This window comes from Nerophis lumbriciformis, linkage group LG02 (genome assembly GCF_033978685.3).
Source record: "Nerophis lumbriciformis linkage group LG02, RoL_Nlum_v2.1, whole genome shotgun sequence".
NCBI lineage: Eukaryota > Metazoa > Chordata > Actinopteri > Syngnathiformes > Syngnathidae > Nerophis > Nerophis lumbriciformis.
The window spans coordinates 36,798,450-36,820,212 of NC_084549.2; the positions used below are offsets into that span (position 1 = coordinate 36,798,450).

Here is a 21,763-nt window from a genome sequence, read left to right on the forward strand (position 1 = left end):
GGTTAGTTTGTTTAAAAAATGGATGAAATCATTGATGTTATGTTTCCTATACTGTGTGACACAGTGGCGGGCCGTGCATTTCCCACCTAGGCCTTCAGTGATGTCCGACTTCAATGATTACCTTTCAAAATACCATAATTGATGTCACCACATGACCATTGCTGGAGAAATACTATACAGGAACACATTCACGCATTACTGGGCATTGAATCACCACTAACAGTGTACATAACGGGTTATTTTCTGGCGCATTTAAAAATCAATAAACCCGCATCAGCAATTGAAACATATCTTATGTGGTACTGTCAAAATTAAAATAGCAAAAAACATCTTAAACGTGAAAACATATCTGAACTCACAATATGTAGAAACCATTCGAGCTTCCGGGGTTGGCTGACAGGGTCTCACAATATGTAGTTTCTCTTTAAATATCCTTCTTGAAAATGGCCATGCAAATATATGTGTTATCTTGTCTAATCATAAAAGATGCAGACGAGGTGTGTTGGCTGACTTCTTAAAGTTTACTCCACAAGGTGCTAATTACAAACATCCCGCTGCTGGCTAAACGTGGCTACTGTGCATGCTCTGCACTACTGTGGCATGCTGGGTAATGGAGTTCTTATGTTACCTGGCTCATAACATCTATATATATCTGCCTTAGGCCATCTAGAAGGCCTTACTGACAACAACTCGTGATCTGATTGGCTATCGCAACTGTCTATCACCTGTATGTCCCCGTTCACTTACACAGACGCCAGCATTGTTAATTCTGAAGACTTCGAGCAGATTTGGTACAGCATGGCAACATAAGCTAGCTGAATTCTGATTGGATAAAAACTATAACCTAAAAACAACAGCACTGGAAGGAGCATAATATGACATGAAGAGAATATGAATATTTTTAGATATTTAGGGAAAGTAAATAAAAAAATACTTTTGTCTTTAATTATGATCATGATTTCTGGTTATGTTAGGCCAGCAGAGAAGGCGTTGCTGGCCCTGACGGCACACCACTGGTGTGACATGAATAAAATAGAAGCAGGAGTGCTTATCTGGAAGTAATAACAGTCAGTTTCCACGGCAGAAAATGTTGGAGGAGCAGCGGCGGGTGAAGCGGGAACAGGAAGAGGCTGACATAGCGTCGAGGCGACACACTGGCATCGTTCCAACACACCACCAGTTCATCACCAACGAGCGCTTCGGAGACCTGCTCAACATCACAGATAACACAGAGAAACGGAAATCCGGCATTGAGGTACAAATACAGGCCATGTTTTCTCCTCTCGTACAGTAAGGAGGAAAAAGACAGCAGATGCTTTGTCAATTTGTGCATGAGTCAGCCTGGGTTGGGAATGGAGGGCGGGGGCCCCAGGGTGATGTTCTTGTCAGCAGGAGTTTTGCAGATCCATATGGCTTTTCCTTCAGGTTACAAATTTAAAGTGGGAGAAGCTGATGACGGAATGTTGCTATTTCCAGCAGTAAACACTGCACATACTTTACACTCGCCACACTTCAGTAAATGTATCTCTGTAAAGTACCTGGAGACTAAAAGCCAATACAAGAGATGCTTTTACAAACGTAATAGTACTCAGATTGGATTGATACTTACATGGACTGAACTGCCAATCGTTTATGTGTATTTAAAAGTCTTGATAAGATCTGCTAAGCTTGTGCGCAAAGAAGTGTGTCTCAGAGGGGAACTGCACTTGTTTTGAGAATGTTGCCCATCATTCACAATACAAGAACACATACACTATTTTGCCAAAAGTATTTGGCCACCTGCCTTGACTCGCATATGAACTTGAAGTGACATCCCATTCCTAACCCATAAGGTTCAATATGATGTCGGTCCACCTTTTGCAGCTATTACAGCTTCATCTCTTCTAGGAAGACTGTCCATAAGGTTGCGGAGTGTGTTTATAGGAATTTTCGACCATTCTTCCAAAAGCTCATTGGTGAGGTCACACACTGATGTTGGTTGAGAAGGCCTGGCTCTCAGTCTCCATTGTAATTCATCCCAAAGGTGTTCTATCGGGTTCAGGTCAGGACTCTGTGCAGACCAATCAAATTCATCCACACCTGACTCTGTCATCCATGTTTTTATGGACCTCGCTTTGTGCACTAGTGCACAGTCCTGTTGGAATACGCTGGAAGTCACTGAGCTCCTGAGAACGGCCCGTTCTTTTACAAATGTTTGTAGAAACAGTCTCCATGCCTAAGTGCTTGATTTTATACACCTGTGGCGGGGCCAAGTGAATAGGACACCTGATTCTGATCATTTGGATGGGTGGCCAAATACTTTTGGCAATATAGTGTATGTCTTTGTTTTTTTAATGCATTCTTATTTGTAATATACGCCAAGTACTAGGTGGCTAACAGTGAAGTTAATGGGAGTCATCTATTACGCCCATATGGTTCTCTAAAAACATAAAAAAACACCAACATTACTCCATTTACATGTCATGACCTCAATATTAACCAAGTATTAGCAATATTGTTATTATAAGCGCTAACGCTGAGGAAGTTCTTTTAGCGGCGCATTGATCAAAAAGACAGCTTATGCTGCAATTGACAGACTGAGCTGCTGCTGCATCGCCTCTGAGTTGGTGAAAGTTTGTGATAGGTTATAAATCATGCCTCTCACTTGTATAGTGGAAGGTTGTTGCCATAAACAGAGACGTTGGTCAACTTTGACATTCAACTTAGACCAGTAGATGGCGAGAAAGGTACGAAAAGACCTCATTTGCGCCCACCTTTTTTTTTTAAATTCTCCTTCTAAACGGGAAGAGATGAACATCCTATCAGTCGGCATCCCAGCGAGAGAAGATGTTGTACAATAAGTGATTGTTTTATTATGTTCGTAGTTTATATTTCTTGTTAAGCACTTAGCAGTTGTGCAACTTGCTGGATCTACTTATCACTCAGCCTCTAAAACTTGTAACTCATGCCTCGTATATTCAAGCTCAAAAGTATAAAGTTCTGGATCATAATTTGTCCCAAAGTATTTGTTGTTGTTGTGTCTCATGCATGAAATCTGCCATGATTAGTAGTGCTGTTGTTGAAGGAAATAGCGAGCGGTGTGATCCCTCTGTGAAATGAATGTGCTGCCGTATGCTTAAAATGACCAAAACATGTAAATATTATATGTTATTATGAATGTGCTTGTTACTACATTACAGTGACGTGCAGTCACTAGAGGCAGGTGAGGCAGGGCCTCACCTGCCAACATGGAAAGAAAAAAAATGTAAAAAGAATACAAAAATAATTAAATTGTTATATGTATCCAGTGATTATACTATAAAGTTATTTTCCATTTAACTTCACAAGTTTTAGATTATTTTTATTCAAAATCGCTGAATTTTCACATTTGCCGTTCAAATACTGAGAAGAGACGGTGCGGTGATCAGCAGCCAGTTGAGGCACGTCACTCAGTTGTGCCTCAACATGGATTCCGGACTCGGCTAACTGCTGGCCTGCTGTGCAGTGAGACCGTATTGCCATATGAACTATATTATACATTTCCATAGTTTAGTTAGCTGAGGTATATAATGTACAGTGTATTTTGTCAACAACTGTATGTGTGTAACGTATTTCTTGTGCTGAGCGATCATAAAACGGCTGCAAAAGACGCACTGGCTGAGGCTCCAGTAATCACGCCTCCTGCACCCCCGCCGAAGAATTGTTATATCAACTAAAGCCCACACTTAAACTTTCCACGTGCAAGATTGAATCTATTTAAAAAAGTTATTTCATAAGAAGCCAAAAAGTGCAAAAACAATAATGTTCGTGTTGGAGGAGTTGTGAATGACTGCAGGGCCACAACATTAGGTACACCTGCAGACTGCAGGTGTACCTAATTCACAACTCCTCCAACACGAACATTATTGTTTTTGCACTTTTTGGCTTCTTATTAAATAACTTTTGTAACCTATTTTCATGGGCTTTCCTCTTTGTGATGTTAAGTTCCTGTTATGCGCTGTTATACAGTATATGCCTTGAGCTCTTATTTTGAAGGCGCTAAGAGCGGAAGTGATGTCACGGAGTGGAGCGGAGGTTTTTGAAAGAAGGTAAATAAAGTGGTCCTCGTGTAAACTGGAGCCTCCGTGTTTGTTATTTTGTAGTTTCATACAGTATAGGCGACATTTATAAACCCTCGGTTACACTTTTTTAAATAGATTCAATCTTGCACGTGGAAAGTTGAAGTGAGGGCTTTAGTTGATATAACACTCCCGTCAGCGGGTTCATTAATCCAGCACAACAGCGGCGCATGGACTTAATTTATAAGTAAAGGTAAGACCATAATAAAGTTTTTTTTTATTAAATGTGCTTTTTTGTGTGCTACAGTTTGTATGTGTAAAGTTAAAGTTAAGTTAAAGTGCCAATGATTGTCACACACACACTAGGTGTAATGAAATTTGTCCTCTGCATTTGACCCATCCCCTTGATCACCCCCTGGGAGGTGAGGGGAGCAGTGGGCAGCAGCGGCGCCGCGCCCTGGAATCATTTTTGGTGATTTAACCCCCAATTCCAACCCTTGATGCTGAGTGCCAAGCAGGGAAGAATGCTGGTATGAGCTTTTAAACATAACCCGTTAACTGCTGCCAATCAAATGGTGAATAAGATACTCTTTAGGGTTCATATGTTTGTAAATCTGACTGTGATGAAGTCAGTGCCTCACGAGTCATCAACCTCACCGCACGTCACTGCTACATTACATATATTCTTACAGTGTGTATATGAAACGTTGATGGAGAACGTTGGATGGTTTTTTTAAGAGCACTTTATGGGCCGAATAGAGCAAATTCCATTACTGCCATTGTTAGCTAACTTTTGCAAGCATTTATTTAAAAGTCAGAATGCATGAAAAATAAAAACGTGTGCTTGTCTCACATATGGATCGTAAATCATTGACAAAATGTTTATAAAGTGAGCAAAATAAAGATCACAATCCATTTAGCATGCTTCTGTTCATGTATATGCATAATATTTGATGATTTTCACAATACTAACAATATTGGGAGCAGGAGATGCAAAATATCATTTAGCACTTACACTGTGATTTATCCAGACTAAATGTTCTGCTGCTGCTGCTTGGCGTCTATATTTAGCAGGTCTGGAGTGTTTGTGCAAACGTTTTTTTGTGTGTCTGTGCAAACTGGCACAAATATCTGTGAGAAAGGAGGCGATCGCGCTGCAAAGACAGACGATTGAGAGAGAATGTTCTGTCTGTGTGCGTGTACACATCTGAGTAGATCCAATAATGTTATAGTTTGCAACTTTACACACGCTGTTTAGCACTTATTTGGATCTTAGTAGAGAGGCCCATGGATACCTATTCATTTAACAATATGTTTATTTTTGTGGTTGTAGTTTACAGTGACATTTTCCAATACTTTTTGGATATTTGCAACATTATTTTATTTACTTATATAGTATTTGATCATGTTCTTTGTGGTGTACCTAATGATATGACCCATACTGTTATGTATGCTTTAGGGCTGTCAGAGATAATGCGTTAATTCATGAGATGAATCACAATACATTATCGCATTAATTATGTATAAAGTAAACAATTCAATTTTGAGCGCAAATGCTCCCTTACCTTAAAACTATGAATGGTTTCATGAAAGGCAGAGCAGGCTGTTATATGGTCAGTGATCAGGTCATTGCATATGTCAGTGCAAAGATGAGAGAGGAGACTCCAACTGGTATGCTCGCTGGTAAATGTATTTTCAAAATACACCATGATGGTACTTCAGATAACTGTTTCAAAGGTTTGAACAAATAAATGTATTGCATTCAAGTAACATATTTAGGAAATGTGCATGGATGACATTCTGACAATAAAATTGCATTTGTATCAAATATGCACTCAAGTAATTTACTGTGATTAATAGCGATTACCGTATTTTTCGGAGTATAAGTCGCACCTGCCGAAAATGCATAATAAAGAAGGAAAAAAACATATATAAATCGCACTGGAGCCATGAATATGTACTATGAAAAAAACTGCGACTTATAGTCCGAAAAATACGGTAATCAAAAGGGAAAATGTTTTTATTAATCTGATTAAAAAATGCAATCTTGACAGCACTAGTATTTATACATAGTTCCTTGTTATTAGTTGCCTGCAAGCTTTGGGTAGCTGTTGGCTGTTAAAGAGTCAGTACTGAATACTTATGCACAATAATAAGTATGGTTATTGCTACGAAGAACCAGAGTGCCTAAAACGGGCTCACCTGTTCTTCAAACATGAATAAGATAAATGTGTGTTTTGTCTGTGTCCACACAGAGAACTCCAGCGATGGCACGCTTCGACTTCAGAGCTGAAAGTCTAAAGTAAGCACACGTAATCAGAATTTGTGAATTGTGAATGCATAAAAAACAAATCATTAAACTTATTGCCATACATCAGAAACTGCAGCCTCATAAATAACTAAAACAATTTAAGGTTAAAGCCCCTTTGAGAAAGCAATAAAAGAAACCAAAGTGTCTTAAGAGTAACATTGTCCTACTTATATTAGATTTAGACTTTTTTAGAATCAATGGTGGTTTAAATATTTTTGTAAAATGTCATTTCTAACTTAATATAGTAACGTTCTTTCATGTTTTAGGGAATTGCCGTTTCAAAAGGGAGACATTGTGTACATCATTCGACAGGTGGATCAGAACTGGTATGAAGGCGAACATCATGGAAGAGTTGGGATTTTCCCTCGAAGCTACGTTGAGGTACTCCTTCTGAATAATAAACCATTTAGTTATGTGTGTTTTGGATATATTTTATCTGATCATTACTGTGATCCAACATGTGTTTAGTTAAATGTGGTGTGTGTGTGTGTGTGTGTGTGTGTGTGTCTCTGCACAGCTCCTGCCCCCTACAGAGAAAGCGCAGCCTAAGAAAAGTGTGCCAGTGCAGGTGTTGGAATACGGAGATGCCATGGCTCGCTTCAACTTTGCAGGCGACACGGTGGTAGAGATGTCCTTCAGAAAGGTAAAATAAACATGAAGAAGCACGTAATTACCTCTTTATTGTGCGAATGCTGGCACGGTCAAACATTTGAAACAGTCTTGTGCAAAATGTTGAATATACAAATGTCTTTATGGCCTAGTAATATTTATGAGCAACTTATTTCAGTTGGTTCTCTTTAATGTATTGTAAGGGTGGTTCTGGACCTGCTCCATGTCTAAAGTACCTTTACATAACTTCTGTTGGGATTTGGCACTATATGAATAACATTGACTTGAAACGAGAGGAAGAATTTGTCACGTTTAACAAAGATGTTAAATAGTAAAATACTTAAACACTAAAGGTATACACAAATTCTCTCAATTTCAAATACTTGGATAAAGTAAAGTATTCTGGGAAATAAAGTATTTTTCCACCATTTTTTTATCATTTGAAAGTAATAATACCTCAAATTTAATTATCCTAAAATAATACCTCAAATGTAATGGTCTATATACATACATATAAATATATACATATACAGGTGTATATGTATATATATATATATATATATATATATATATATATATATATATATATATATATATATATATATATATACATATATATATGTATATATATACATATATATATATATATAAATATATATATATATATATATATATATATATTTATATATACATATATATATATATATATATATATTTATACATACATATATATATAAATGTGTGTGTGTGTGTGTGTGTATATATATATATATATATATATATATATATATATATATATATATATATATATATATATATAAAATATGTCTCATTATGTCTTATTCAGAATTTTACACAAGCCTGATTTACAGTATGTCCATTCCTACCATTAGCAGGGGGTTACATTCCACGGTCACCTGCGCAGATGGTGGAGTAAACAATTGATTTGATTAGAAAAAAGGTGTGATTTATATTTTGTTGCTTTGAATTATCGTTTAACTAGTTAACTAATAAAAATGGATACAATCTGGGCCACGTGGAGTGCCTGGAGCTGCGCAAACATAGTTTCTGCATGGCAGTTGCAATAGAGCCCACATGAGAGCGGTGGTGTGTGTGAGTGCTGTCATCTATGTGGCGGTGAATGCTTTTGTTTGGGTTTTTTTGCTAAAAAGCGCAGTTCAATTGTTAATAATGTACATTCATCGGGGGGAAAAAATGAAGGTTTATGGCAAGCAGAACACTCATTGTTTATTTCAAGTAGTTTCCCTAAAATACGCATTTAGGCTTTCATGTGTGTTTTATCAGATTAATCGAACAAACTAATTGATAGATTGCGCGATTACTCAAATAATGGATAGCTGCAACCCGAGCTGACACTAACACATAGCTGGAGACGTTTGTATTGTTCAAGCATAAATAAAGACACCACTGTTACACTTACAGTGAGAAGTACTGCATGTACGTGTACTGTTCACATGTACTTTGTATGTTCTATTACTACCTAGATATAAACTATTACCAGCTTAGAGTAAGAAGTGTTTTTGCAATACAACTGCCTATTTTATGAGAAATAAATAAATGGTAAATGGGTTATACTTGTATAGCGCTTTTCTACCTTAAGGTACTCAAAGCGCTTTGACACTATTTCCACATTCACCCATTCACACACACATTCATAGTCACACACTGATGGTGGGAGCTGCCATGCAAGGCCCTAACCATGACCCATCAGGAGCAAGGGTGAAGTGTCTTGCTCAAGGACACAACGGAAGTGACGAAGTTGGTAGAAGGTGGGGATTGAACCAGGAACCCTCAGGTTGCTGGCACGGCCACTCTCCCAACTGCACCACGCTGCCCTGTTTTAATCAATTAAAAAGTGCTAGGTTGTGGGTCAGGTGTCCATGTTATAATGTGTTAATTGTCCCAAATGTGTGCAGGGGGAGAGGATCACGCTGATTCGTAGAGTTGATGAGAACTGGTACGAAGGGAAAATCTCAGGCACCAACCGCCAGGGCATCTTCCCCGTCACCTATGTCGAAGTGCACAAACGACCACGTGTCAAAAATGGTTTGGATTACCCCGACCCTCCTGTCTGCTCCTCGCCACAGCGCAGCACTAATGCGTCCCCTCAGGTAAGAACCGACATGGCTGCCGTACAAGTCCGGTCTTACCCATGTTCACTTCATCATTTACTTTTTCCTTTTCATTCTTTTATCAAGTCAAATGATCTCATCTTTCTTTTCAATTTCTTCCTCTCACTCCCTTCTCTATAAAAAGTTGTATCGTAATCGCCTGACCACTTCGCCCTTGCCCCTCCCTCGCTCCCCCTGCCGCTCCGTGTCACCCGAAGTCCACGCTGTCTCCTCTGAGTGGATCTCACTGACCGTGGGAGGTGGAAGCCCACCTGCAGCCCCAACTCCTCCATTGCCACCGCTGCCCACAGTGTCATACCGTTGCGGCGAGTACCTGCCCCCACCTTTCTCTGCCAGCCCCGTGCCTCCCATCGTCGGCAGTCCTTACTGCATCTCTCCCATGGCCTCCCCCACTGCCTCACCTCTGCCCCCACCGTACCCGCCCAGGCCCAACTCCGCCACTCCTTTCCTCACTTTCACCCCTCCTCAGGGGGGGGACTTCCTGCTTTCCCCGCCCTCACCACACCTGTCACGCAGCATGAGCCCCAGTGGCGGGCCGGTGCTGGAAGGCTGGCTTAGGGCGGAGAAGGAGTTGACAGAGGGGGAAGGCACAGAGGGGGATGGGGGCAGTAGCCGCGCTGCCCATGGAAACAGACAAAATAGTCCTGCAGAGGTACCTTCTGCATGGTGTGCCGTGATGTAGCTCCGGATTGTTCTGGAACCTTGTTCCCCTTGAAAGGGTGTTTGATGATGACCTGAGGCTAACATGTGTGTAGAAGACATGTCTAACATCATGATTTACACTACTGGCGTAGATTAGAAACCTGGGTTGTGTTCCAAATCGCACAATGCAACACGCCCCAAACGGTAAGTAAGAAGAAGAAGCAAATAAATACATTAGTACCTCTACTTGTGATCTTATTTGGTTCTGGGATTGAGCTCAAAACACTTCTCAAATCAACGTGTCTCATTGAAATGAATTGAAAATGTATTATTTGGTGCTTGCCCCACCTAAAACATCAATCAATCAACCAATCAATGTTTATTTATATAGCCCTAAATCACAAGTGTCTCAAAGGGCTGCACAAGCCACAATGACATCCTCGGTACAGAGCCCACATAAGGGCAAGGAAAAACTCACCCCAAATGTACATGTAACATGCCTTTTAAAAAGGTCAAACTGAACTTTTCGATAAGAAATATGATATAAAACAATACAATAGAATGTAGTACAAACAACTACGGTACTTTTATGAAGTAATGTAATAAGGCACAGCAATTTACCTTTGAGAGTGTACTTCTACAGTCTCTCCTTCCAGCTGCTTCATCACACCATCAGCAGCTTCTCCATATTTTCATGCATAAATGTCTGCCGTTCAGACATTATTTTAACGTTCTTGGCTGGCGTTAGACTCATTCTGCTTCGGCATGGTGCTACGCTCGATTTTAGCTAGATACACGCTTTGTCATGCTTTTGATGATTTATTTTTTAATTCAATTAATATTATCCACTTATTCTTCTCAGCACATTTACACTCGTTGGCATCCTTCCCATGGTTGGAAGAACAAAGGTTAATCTCTCGCTATAAGCTAATGCTAGCGAGTAAGGGCACATCTTACATCAGTGACGTGCGGTGAGGTTCATGGCTGGTGAGGCACTACCTTCATCACAGTCAGATTTACAAACATATGAACCCTAAAGAGTATCTTATTCACCATTTGATTGGCAGCAGTTAACGGGTTATGTTTAAAAGCTCATACCAGCATTCTTCCCTGCTTGGCACTCAGCATCAAGGGTTGGAATTGGGGGTTAAATCACCAAAAAGGTTTCCCGGGCGCGGCGCCGCTGCTGCCCACTGCTTCCCTCACCTCCCAGGGGGTGATCAAGGGGATGGTTCAAATGCAGAGGACAAATTTCACCACACCAAGTGTGTGTGACAATCATTGGTACTTTAACTTAATTTTAACTTTACACATACAAACTGTAGCACACAAAAAAGCACATTTAATTAAAAAAAAACGTTATTATGGTCTTATCTTTACTTATAAATGAAGTCCATGCGCCGCTCCTTCTGAACAAAAGCATCGATAACTTGTTTATAGAAGTCTTCCTTATCTTTCTTCAGTTTTAAAAGTCTCTCTGTCTCGATGGAGATCTTCCTTTAAGTATTACCTCCTGCTTCGATTGAAAGTCCAGTTTAGAAAACTGCTTTATTTTAGATATGTAATCCTCCATGTTAATAGTCCAGACAAGAGGAAAAAATAAACGATCGCTGCTAACTGTTGCTGTTTGTTGTCACTTCTTCTGCAGTTGAGTAGTCGCAGAAATGCTCCCTGGGATCACTACCGCCCTCTACCACCAGGAGGCGGGATTACTGCGAGCCTCAGCCAGTGCGTCTTCGCAGCAGTTTTATGATTGCTCAGCACAAGAAATACGTTACACACATACAGTTGTTGACAAAATACACTGTACATTATATACCTCAGCTAACTAAACTATGGAAATGTATAATATAATTCATATAGCAATACGGTCTCACTGCACAGCAGGCCAGCAGTTAGCCGAGTCATTGCGCAATCCATGGTGAGGCTCAACTCAGTGACGTGCCTCAACTGGCTGCTGACTCACCGCAAGTCTCTTCTCAGTATTTGAACGGCAAATGTGAAAATTCAGCGATTTTGAATAAAAAATAATCTAAAACTGGTGAAGTTAAATGGAAAATAACTTTATAGTATAATCACTGGATACATATAACAATTTAATTTTTTTTTTTCTTTTTAAATGTTTTTTCTTTCCATGATGGCACGTGAGGCCCCGCCTCACATGCCTCCTCTGACTGCACGTCGCTGTCTTACATAAAGACGTCCAGTTAAGCAGTTGAGTATAACACACAATGGTGAGTAAGGGGAGCGCAGTTGGTGATGAATCTCAGTGTCTCGTGGTACACACTATCCAGCTTGTGGAGACAACCAGCTGTAGCATTCATGTACAACACATCTCCATAGTCAATAACAGGTAAAAAGGTTGTTTCCACCAATTTCTGTTTCACAGTAAAAGAAAAACAAGACTTGTTTCTATAATAAAATCCCAGTAAAAGTTTCAGTTTTTTTACAACATACTGAATGTGCTCCTTAAAACTCAAGTGGTCATCAATTAAAAATCCTAAATATTTAAAAGCAGATACTAACATAATTTGTTGCCCATTTCTTGTTAAAATGTTCTCACACAGTGCTGATCTTACAGTTCACTTACAGGGTTCACTGTGACATTTGCTACACCAATTAATGGCAGGGATGTTTGTAACTCAAATTTTTGCTTGCGACTTAAAGCATAACAATTAGCCGAGAGTAAGCTTTTATCTTCAAACACAAGTTGGAGCGTTCTTAAGTTGAGGTACCACTGTATTGCAATCCTCGCTTCTGGTAAGTGCGTAATGACAGTAAGGTATTTGGGATCGCACTAGCCTGTCAAAATGTGCACCCTTAGGAAGTAAGTAACAATGTAAATGTGTGAAAGAAGGCGATTTGGAACACTGCCCTGGTCTTGGTGAACAAGGACGCAAATGTGCATGCTGTGTGCAACTAACACACAAGTGTTAATGGAGACTTCAAAACCGGTACATGTGTTTCTCATCGAAAGTTGATTGCATTATTTGGTTGGATAAACAATTCATGCTTCATGATTCATTTGCCTATTATTATTGGATGTAATTCATGGATGAATAGTAATGGCAGGTGGATAAAGGACATGGTGCGATCTCCTGAGAGTTTAACAATGAAGAGTGCACACTAAGGTCAGGTCGTTTGTCTTGCAGCTTGTGCGGAATGACATTGATCATCACGGACGCAACTCCAGAAGTCCGGTGATGCTCTTCGACATTCATGATAACAACAACGTGAACTCATTTGCGGTAAGTGTGCTTAGCCTTTAATTTGTTTGTGTGTAACTTCACCTTCATCTGTGTTTAACATTTTAACCCGTCGTCTTTAATCACCCACTGTAATGTGTGGAATCATCCTCAATGCTCACATTGTCATTCTGTTTAAAAGTAATATTTGCTACATTTTTGAATTGAGAATATAATCTCAATTTAAATTAATTCATTAAATTCCCTGTCGGTGTACTCATTCTAGTGTCTTGCCTTTCCATGCCTTCCTTCCTGGTCTCCACCATCGTCTCTGGCTTTTAACGGATCACTTCCTTTTCCTCCTCTCTACTTACTGGGCCTGCCCTCCTGCCTTCCTGCCATAATTCCACCTCCTCACTTTTTTAACCCCTCACTGGGCATATCTACATATACACCTACTGGGACTTTCCTACTACTACTACTACTACTACTACTACTACTAGGAGGCAGTATGTAATGAGATCTTGAATATAGCTGAGACCTCAGTGAGGTACTGCGGCACCTTGTCCCGCAGCCCTCACGACGCACTTCGTAGACTGCACCCCCATCCCAGTAAACAATCTCTCATCATTTCCCAGCAACCCCAGTCCCACAGCAGCAGCCCTGAGCCCAACCGTCTCAACTGTGGAATGTAAGTAGGACCTATAGCAGCGTGCACACTTAACTTTCTTGTCCACACTATATGAACATAATTATTGGGACACTTGTCCATTGCTCCAAATTTCACCACATCACATGTCAAACATGGTGGAGGTTGTTATTCCATGGTTCTGTGTGGCTTCTAATGGGACAAGCTCACTGGCATAAGGAATTCGATTTAGGTCTATACCAGTGCGTCTCAGTTATGTTCCATCATGCCCCCATAGGAAGAAGAAAACATTCTCAATTGCGACTATCAATACTATAATTTCTCTATAAAATTGTTATAAGTACACCTCTGCATGACCTTTTATCCTTATTAACACTGTACTAGGGTTGTATGGTACACCTGTATTAGTATAGTACCGCGATACTAATGAATCATATACGGTACTATACCGCCTCTGAAAAGTACCGGTCCGCCACCCATAACCCCCTCCAACAAGTAGATTAATAATTATTTTTCTACCACTTGCCCTTAATAATGTTGACAAAATAATAGAATGATAAATGACACAATATGTTACTACATACGTCAGCAGCTAAATTAGGAACCTTTGTTTGCTTACTTACTAATAAAAGACAAGTTGTCTTGTATGTTCAATATTTTATTTAAGGACAAACTTGCAATAAGAAACTTGTGTTTAATGTATCGTAAGATTTTTTGTTAAAATAAAGCCAATAAATGCAATTTGTTGTGGTCCCCTTTATTTAGAAAAGTACCAAAAAATATCGAAATAATGATGGTACCGGTACCAAAATATTGGTATCGGGACAACACTACATTGTACAAAACAAAAAAGAAAAACATTTAGATCAACTTACTACGAATAAAAACTTAATAACATTGTTTTTTAGTCTGTTACAGAAAAGATTTCAAAGTGCATCAATTTCCTGAAATTCCCCCCCAAAAATTTTAGGGGTTAGTGGTAGAAAATGGATGGAAGGATATATAAAAGAGATTATTTTTGTACGTTTAAAACAATTCCTTGTGGGCTACATAACGTGTAATGATAGCTTTATGGTCCAATTGTTGCATAGATTTTGTTTTACAGACCATCTTCAAGTCGCTTTCTGACCATCTCTTCAAGATGTCTTATTTATGTGTCTCCCCTTTGACTGTGTCCTCTCCCCATCAGCCATGTTGTAATTTTGGGCACTTCCACTGACAGATCGACTGACAGATATAAGTTAGAGCTATACGCTATTTTTTTTCCGTTTTTTATTCGTATTAGAAATAGCAAGAGCGAAGGATTCATGTGCATATACGAGCCAGTCTGCCCCACAACAAGAGGATGGAGAAAAAGAAGGAACTTATTGACTACAACGCCAGAATACAATGGCGGACTCACTCAAAGCTCTTCGGGTAAAACTTAACCATATATCAGATATCCGCTGACGTCACGAATGGGCATACTTGCCAACCTTGAGACCTCCGATTTCGGGAGGTGGGGAGGCGTGGTTGGGGCGGGGGCGTGGTTGAGGGCGTGGTTAAAAGTTAAAGTTAAAGTACCAATGATTGTCACACACACACTAGGTGTGGCGAGATTATTCTCTGCATTTGACCCATCACCCTTGATCACCCCCTGGGAGGTGAGGGGAGCAGTGGGCAGCAGCGGTGGCCACGCCCGGGAATCATTTTGGTGATTTAACCCCCAATTCCAACCCTTGATGCTGAGTGCCAAGCAGGGAGGTAATGGGTCCCATTTTTATAGTCTTTGGTATGACTCGGCCGGGGTTTGAACTCACAACCTACCGATCTCAGGGCGGACACTCTAACCACTAGGCCACTGTTAAGAGGGGAGGAGTATATTTACAGCTATAATTCACCAAGTCAAGTATCTATATATATAAGAATTACTTGACTTTCAGTGAATTCTAGCTATATATACAGTATATATGTTTATTTTATTATATATATATATATATATATATATATATATATATATATATATATATATATATATATATATATATATATATATATATATATATACATATATATGTATATATATGTATATATATATATATATGTATATATATATATATATATATATATATATATATATATATATATATATTTGTATAAATAAGAGAAATACTTGAATTTCAGTGTTCATTTATTTACACATATACACACACATAACACTCATCTACTCATTGTTGAGTTAAGGGTTGAATTGTCCATCCTTGTTCTATTCTCTGTCACTATTTTTCTAACCATGCTGAACACCCTCTCTGATGAGGCATTCTGCTTCGTCTCTTTGTTGTGTGTGCAGTTGTGCACTGCACTCTCTAAAAGCCGTAGATGTTATTGTCACATATGCATGTACATTAGATGGCAGTATTGTCCTGTTTAAGAGTGTCACAACATTGCTGTTTATGGCAGATGAACTGCTTTACGGTAGACGAAAACGTGACTGCTGTTGTTGTGTGTTGTTACCGCGCTGGGAGGACGTAAATGAAACTGCCTAACAATAAACCCACATAAGAAACCAAGAACTTGCCCTCGATCATTCTACAGTTATAACGTGATTGGGCAGGCACGCTGTTTATATTGTGGGAAAGCGGACGTGAAAACAGGCTGTCGACACGTCACTCAGGTCGCATGGAGCTGGAGGGGGCGTGGCCTCCAGCTCCGCCTGAATTTCGGGAGAAAATTTGTCTCGGGAAGTTTTCGGGAGAGGCGCTGAATTTCGGGAGTCTCCCGGAAAATCCGGGAGGGTTGGCAAGTATGCTAATGGAACAAACGTCGCAAATGGGGCAGAGTCCAAACAACTTGTTTGGAGAAAGTATGAAGGAAGGCAAGATTTTTTTATAAATATCTCTTGATTTAAATTGTTTTAAACTCATACAGATCTCAAATACACAAAACAGGTACCATTAGGTAATAAAAGTTAGTTTTGCATAATAGGTCCTCTTTAAGCTGGTGGGCACTCTTTAAATATAAGACAATCACAATGAACCAGGACTTGATGACCTTGATGAATTTAAGTGCACCCCGACTTAAACAAGTTGAAAAATGTATTCGGGTGTTACCATTTAGTGGTCAATTGTACGGAATATGTACTTCACTGTGCAACCTACTAATAAAAGTCTCAATCAATCAGTCAATCAATGACCAACCTAAGAGGGTTTTACAGTATTTCAAATCCATTGTAGTTATGTATCCAACAAAATCCCTCCAAAAAACATTTGCTATTCCCCAAATATTTCTGGACTCAACCCATTTGAAAAGATGATACAAATATATTATATGTTTGCTACATATACTGTACACAACAGCCCCCATTTTAAAATAAAAAAGAACACATATATGGTTCATAAATATGTGTATATTGTGTTTATCGCCCATGGTCATTCATTTTTAAGTGAACCTCCTTTTTAGTTCATCCCAAAAGTGTTTGATGGGGTTAAGGTCATGGCTACTACATTTATATGGACCTTGCTTTGTGAAATGGGGATCTTACTCACTTTTCTCTTGCAAATGTGGAAATGTAGAATCGTTCTGTGTTTTAGACTTTATGACAAGACTCTTGATGTCTAAGAATTAGGATTTGGGGTGTTACCCGTAATCAGTTCAAATTATTGACAGTACAGTTGTATTCAATTGAGACGTGGCTTTGGATGACAGAGAAGCAGGTTCCATGACCATTTTCAGTCACCAGTTGACTTCCAAAGGGTACCCACAATGCTCTTTAGCAAAGTACTGCACCTTCTCTACCCCACTCTTTAAAGCAGATGATGTACAAAATCAGAAACATAAAATACAGTATGTATGTTCTAAAATATTTGTCTTTACGTGCTGTTTTTAGTCGTTGACCAGCGTCTCCTTTCCTCTGCTCCAGTTTCCAGGCTCTGTACAGTTACGCACCGCAAAATGAAGATGAGCTGGCGCTTCAGGAGGGAGATCTCATCAGCGTCATGGAGAAGTGTGATGACGGCTGGTTTGTTGGTATGTCTTCACATTCCTTAAAGCTTCCATCACCCTGACTGTGTCTCATACAGTACGTCCATATAGGGTTTCTGCACAATGACGTCTGCACCTTCGAAATGTGCAAGCTCAGGGTTCTGACTCATCACTGTCATCTTGCTACATGCCCCTGGCATAAGCACTCCCCTGTTCCCCTCCCCCCGCTATTTTTGATCATGATCACTGCCCGATCGGTACTGAAAGACTTGATCGGTCCATGCATGCGCAAAGACAATGTCACTTCCTGTCAACTTGTTTTACGGCAGTTATGTTTATGCACGTCGTCATGGTCATGGTTTTCTTTTTTTATAATCTCTCTTTCAATAACAATGTCCTAAAAGAGATTGCTTACAAAAATGCAAAACAAACTGTAGCATCTCCGGCTGAATTACGGTTAGACTCTTTTGCAATGATGATCCATTCCTTTATTGAGACCTCCTTATTAATGGAAACACCGTAAGAACAATAAGAAAAACAATATACATGTAAACTGTCAGAACGTGGACTTTGGCGTGGTTTGGCGTGGTGCAAAGGAAAGTTAGCGCGGGCAAGGCGTGAATGTAAGTACATGTTTATTTAAACACTAACAATCTACAAAAAAAGAAGCAAACAAAAGGCGGAGAAAAAACTTGGCTAAGAAAACAAAAACTAGGACAAAGGCAAAACTATGGACGTGAAACTAATAAACACTTACTGTGACAAGAGCAAAACAAAAACGTACGTGGCATGGCATGAAGCAAACACTATGGAATAAGCAGGGCATGATAATGACAGAGGTAGAAAGGATAATGTCACCAGGACGAACAACAGAAAAAGACAGGCTTAAATAGCAGTGACATGATTAGTGACAGGTGTGCGAGTGCAAAGCGTGAGACAGGTGCGTGACGAGGACAGGTGAAAACTAATGGGTGCTATGGTGACAAAGCAAGGGAGTGAAACCAGGAACTAAAAAGTGTCCAAAAACCAAGCAAAACATAACTAATCAAGACATGATCACAGACAGGACATAAACGTGTTCCAAAAAAAAAAAAAAATCTTACTGTAGGTATTCATCTGTATTATATAATCAAATCTATATTAATACTTTTACTTTACTTTTACTTTAAATTGTACACAGATATGTTTCTAAATGCACATACTGTACACACACTCAAAACCCATACAATACAACCATTTTACCATTTAAGTCTCCTTGGATAGTGCAGTACATAATACTATTTTAAATGACCAAATAAAAGGGACAAGCGGTAGAAAATGGATTAATTACTTAAGAAATAAACACACACGTCCTTTACATTTAGCACACATATGAACATTATTTATGTCTAAAACATGTCAAACATAAGTTGATCCTTGTATAGTTGTGCAAGTGTGTGTAGCGTTTCAGCATCTTTTGACACGGACATATGCTGGATTTTTTACTTTTACATTATCATTGCATACACTTTCATCGCAATATTTACAAACACTTCCCTCCTCGGTGGCTCCACAGCCGTGTCCTAAACACTTAATATGTTTCCATCCTCTGGCTTCAATCTTGCATTAGACATTAACTGGTGGTGCTTCATAAATTTGGACCAGGCAGGACAGGTAGCCTACAAAACCCAAAACCAGTAAAGTTGGCACATTCTGTAAATCGTAAATAAAAACAGAATACAATGATTTGCAAATCCTTTTCAACTTATATTCAATTGAATGGACTGCAAAGACAAGATATTTAATGTTCGAACTGAGGAATAATCATTAACTTAAAATTTAATGGCAGCAACACGTAGCAAAAAAGCACAGGGGAATTTTTACCACTGTGTTACATGGCCTTTCCTTTTAACAACACTCAGTAAACGTTTGGGAACTGAGGAGACCAATTTTTGAAGTTTTTCAGGTGGAATTATTTCCCATTCTTGCTTGATGTACAGCTTAAGTTGTTCAACAGTCCGGGGGTCTCCGTTGTGGTATTTTAGGCTTCATATTGTGCCACACATTTTCAATGGGAGACAGGTCTGGACTACAGGCAGGCCAGTCTAATACCCACACTCTTTTACTACGAAGCCACGCTGTTGTAAAACACGTGAAGAATGTGGCTTGGCATTGTCTTGCTGAAATAAGCAGGGGCGTCCATGAAAAAGACGATGCTTGGATGGCAACATATGTTCCTCCAAAACCTGTATGTACCTATCAGCATTAATTTTGCCTTCACAGATGTGTAAGTTACCCATGTTTTGGGGACTAATACAGATGCTGGCTTTTGAACTTTGTGCCTATAACAATCCGGATGTTTTTTTTCCTCTTTGGTCCGGAAGACACGACGTCCACAGTTTCCAAAAACAATTTGAAATGTGGACTCGTCAGACCATAGAACACTTTGCATCAGTCCATCTTCGATGAGCTCAGGCCAAGAGAAGCCGGCGCCGTTTCTGGGTGTTGTTGATAAATGGCTTTCGCTTTGCTTAGTAGAGTTTTAGCTTGCACTTACAGATGTAGCGACCAACTGTAGTTACTGACAGTGGTTTTCTGAAGTGTTCCTGAGCTCATTAAGTGATATCCTTTACACACTGATGTCGGTTTTTCATGCAGTAACGCCTGAGGGATTGAAGGTCACGTTGGTTTTCGTCCTTGTTGCTTACGTGCAGTGATTGCTCCAGATTCTCTGAATCTTTTGATGATATTACCAACCGTAGATGGTGAAATCCCTAAATTCCTTGCAATAGCTTGTTGAGAAATGTTGTTATTGAACTGTTGGACAATTTGCTCACGCATTTGTTCACAAAGTGGTGACCCTCGCCCCATCCTTGTTTGTGAATGACTAAACCTGTTCCCAGTTAGCCTGTTCACCTGTGGGATGTTCCAAATAAGTGTTTGATGAGCATTCCTCAACTTTCTTAGTCTTTTTTGCCACTTGTGCCAGCCTTTTTAAAACATGTTGCAGGCATCAAATTCCAAATGAGCTAATATTTGCAAAAAATAACAAAGTTTACCAGTACGAACGTTAAGTATCTTGTCTTTGCAGTCTATTCAATTGAATATAGGCTGAAAAGGATTTGCAAATCATTGCATTCTGTTTTTTATTTACGATTAACACAACATGCCAACTTCACTGGTTTTGGGTTTTGTACTTTAGTTCCGTTTGTAGTTACGTTATAGCGTTATCAAAGGCCGAAACATTTAAAAGCAAGACTGAAGTTTATGCATGTTTTAAATAAGTTACGTTAATATATTTTATGACCTTTCAAAATCGTATTTAAGACCTTTTATTAGATTTTAGAAGAATTTTAGACATTTTAAGGCCTTAAATTCAAATTGTTGTATTTACCGGTAAGACTTTTTAAGACCCTTTCGGATACCCTGCACTAAGGGGATGATACACAAGTGGTTTAGCAGTGCCTTTTACATCGAACAACAACACAGTACAATATATGGCGACAAATACATTAACATTTATACTCAAACTACATACCTTTGTGCCTTTTCAACATGGGGCTTAGTATTTAACATGTTTTGGAATCTTTATCAGTAGACACTTCTTTCCAACCGTCCAACCTTCATTCCCGTTCAAGCGAGGACACCAACTTCCTCTTTAACAACGGAAGCCTTCAAAGTAAAGCTTTGGTATCAAAACAAATCGCTTCCTTTATTACAAAATAACCAATATAGAAAGTCATAAACACAAACATTATTTTGAATACAGTATTTATTGTTTTAATAGATCCATAAAGAAACCTGAACAATGTGCTCAGCAGCCTTGAATGGCAAATAAATCCATATTGTTTATTACTTTATTTACATAAAATCCATCGATTCCCAATACTGACAAAGTCCACGTTTTGTCAGGCCGCAGATATAGATTTGAGTAAAAACTGGCAGCTCCGTCGCCAGAATTTTACTGTAAAAATCAGTAATGCTGTAAAACACATTTTACGGTGAAATTCTGGCAATGGAGGTGCCCGTTTTTTTTACCGCAGATTTGTTTTTGTTTTTTTTACAGTGTACGTAAAAAATATAGCATATTAAAACGCATAGGCAATTGTAATACAATTCCTTCTACTTCATTCATTCTTCAAGTGTGGGACATTGTACAATATGTAGACAGGTGTGTGCCTTTTCCAATCATGTCCAACCAACTGAATTTACCACAGGTAGACTCCAATTAAGAACAG

The 21,763-nt window shown here is 39.2% G+C and overlaps 1 protein-coding gene across 4 annotated transcripts in view; it reads left to right on the top strand.

The window, feature by feature from the left end:
* LOC133607387 (sorbin and SH3 domain-containing protein 1) overlaps positions 1 to 21,763 on the top strand; it is a 129,393-nt gene that overhangs the window by 100,704 nt on the left and 6,926 nt on the right. The window contains exons 18-26 of one of the 4 annotated variants that reach the window (XM_061961945.1): positions 1,085 to 1,255; positions 6,293 to 6,339; positions 6,615 to 6,729; positions 6,866 to 6,991; positions 8,895 to 9,089; positions 9,235 to 9,762; positions 12,905 to 13,000; positions 13,441 to 13,628; positions 17,485 to 17,591. In XM_061961945.1, coding sequence (XP_061817929.1) covers positions 1,085 to 1,255; positions 6,293 to 6,339; positions 6,615 to 6,729; positions 6,866 to 6,991; positions 8,895 to 9,089; positions 9,235 to 9,762; positions 12,905 to 13,000; positions 13,441 to 13,628; positions 17,485 to 17,591 — 1,573 coding nt within the window. The remainder of the gene's footprint in view (positions 1 to 1,084; positions 1,256 to 6,292; positions 6,340 to 6,614; positions 6,730 to 6,865; positions 6,992 to 8,894; positions 9,090 to 9,234; positions 9,763 to 12,904; positions 13,001 to 13,440; positions 13,629 to 17,484; positions 17,592 to 21,763) is intronic. The other 3 variants (XM_061961968.1, XM_061961955.1, XR_009815409.1) reach the window with 3 other exon arrangements.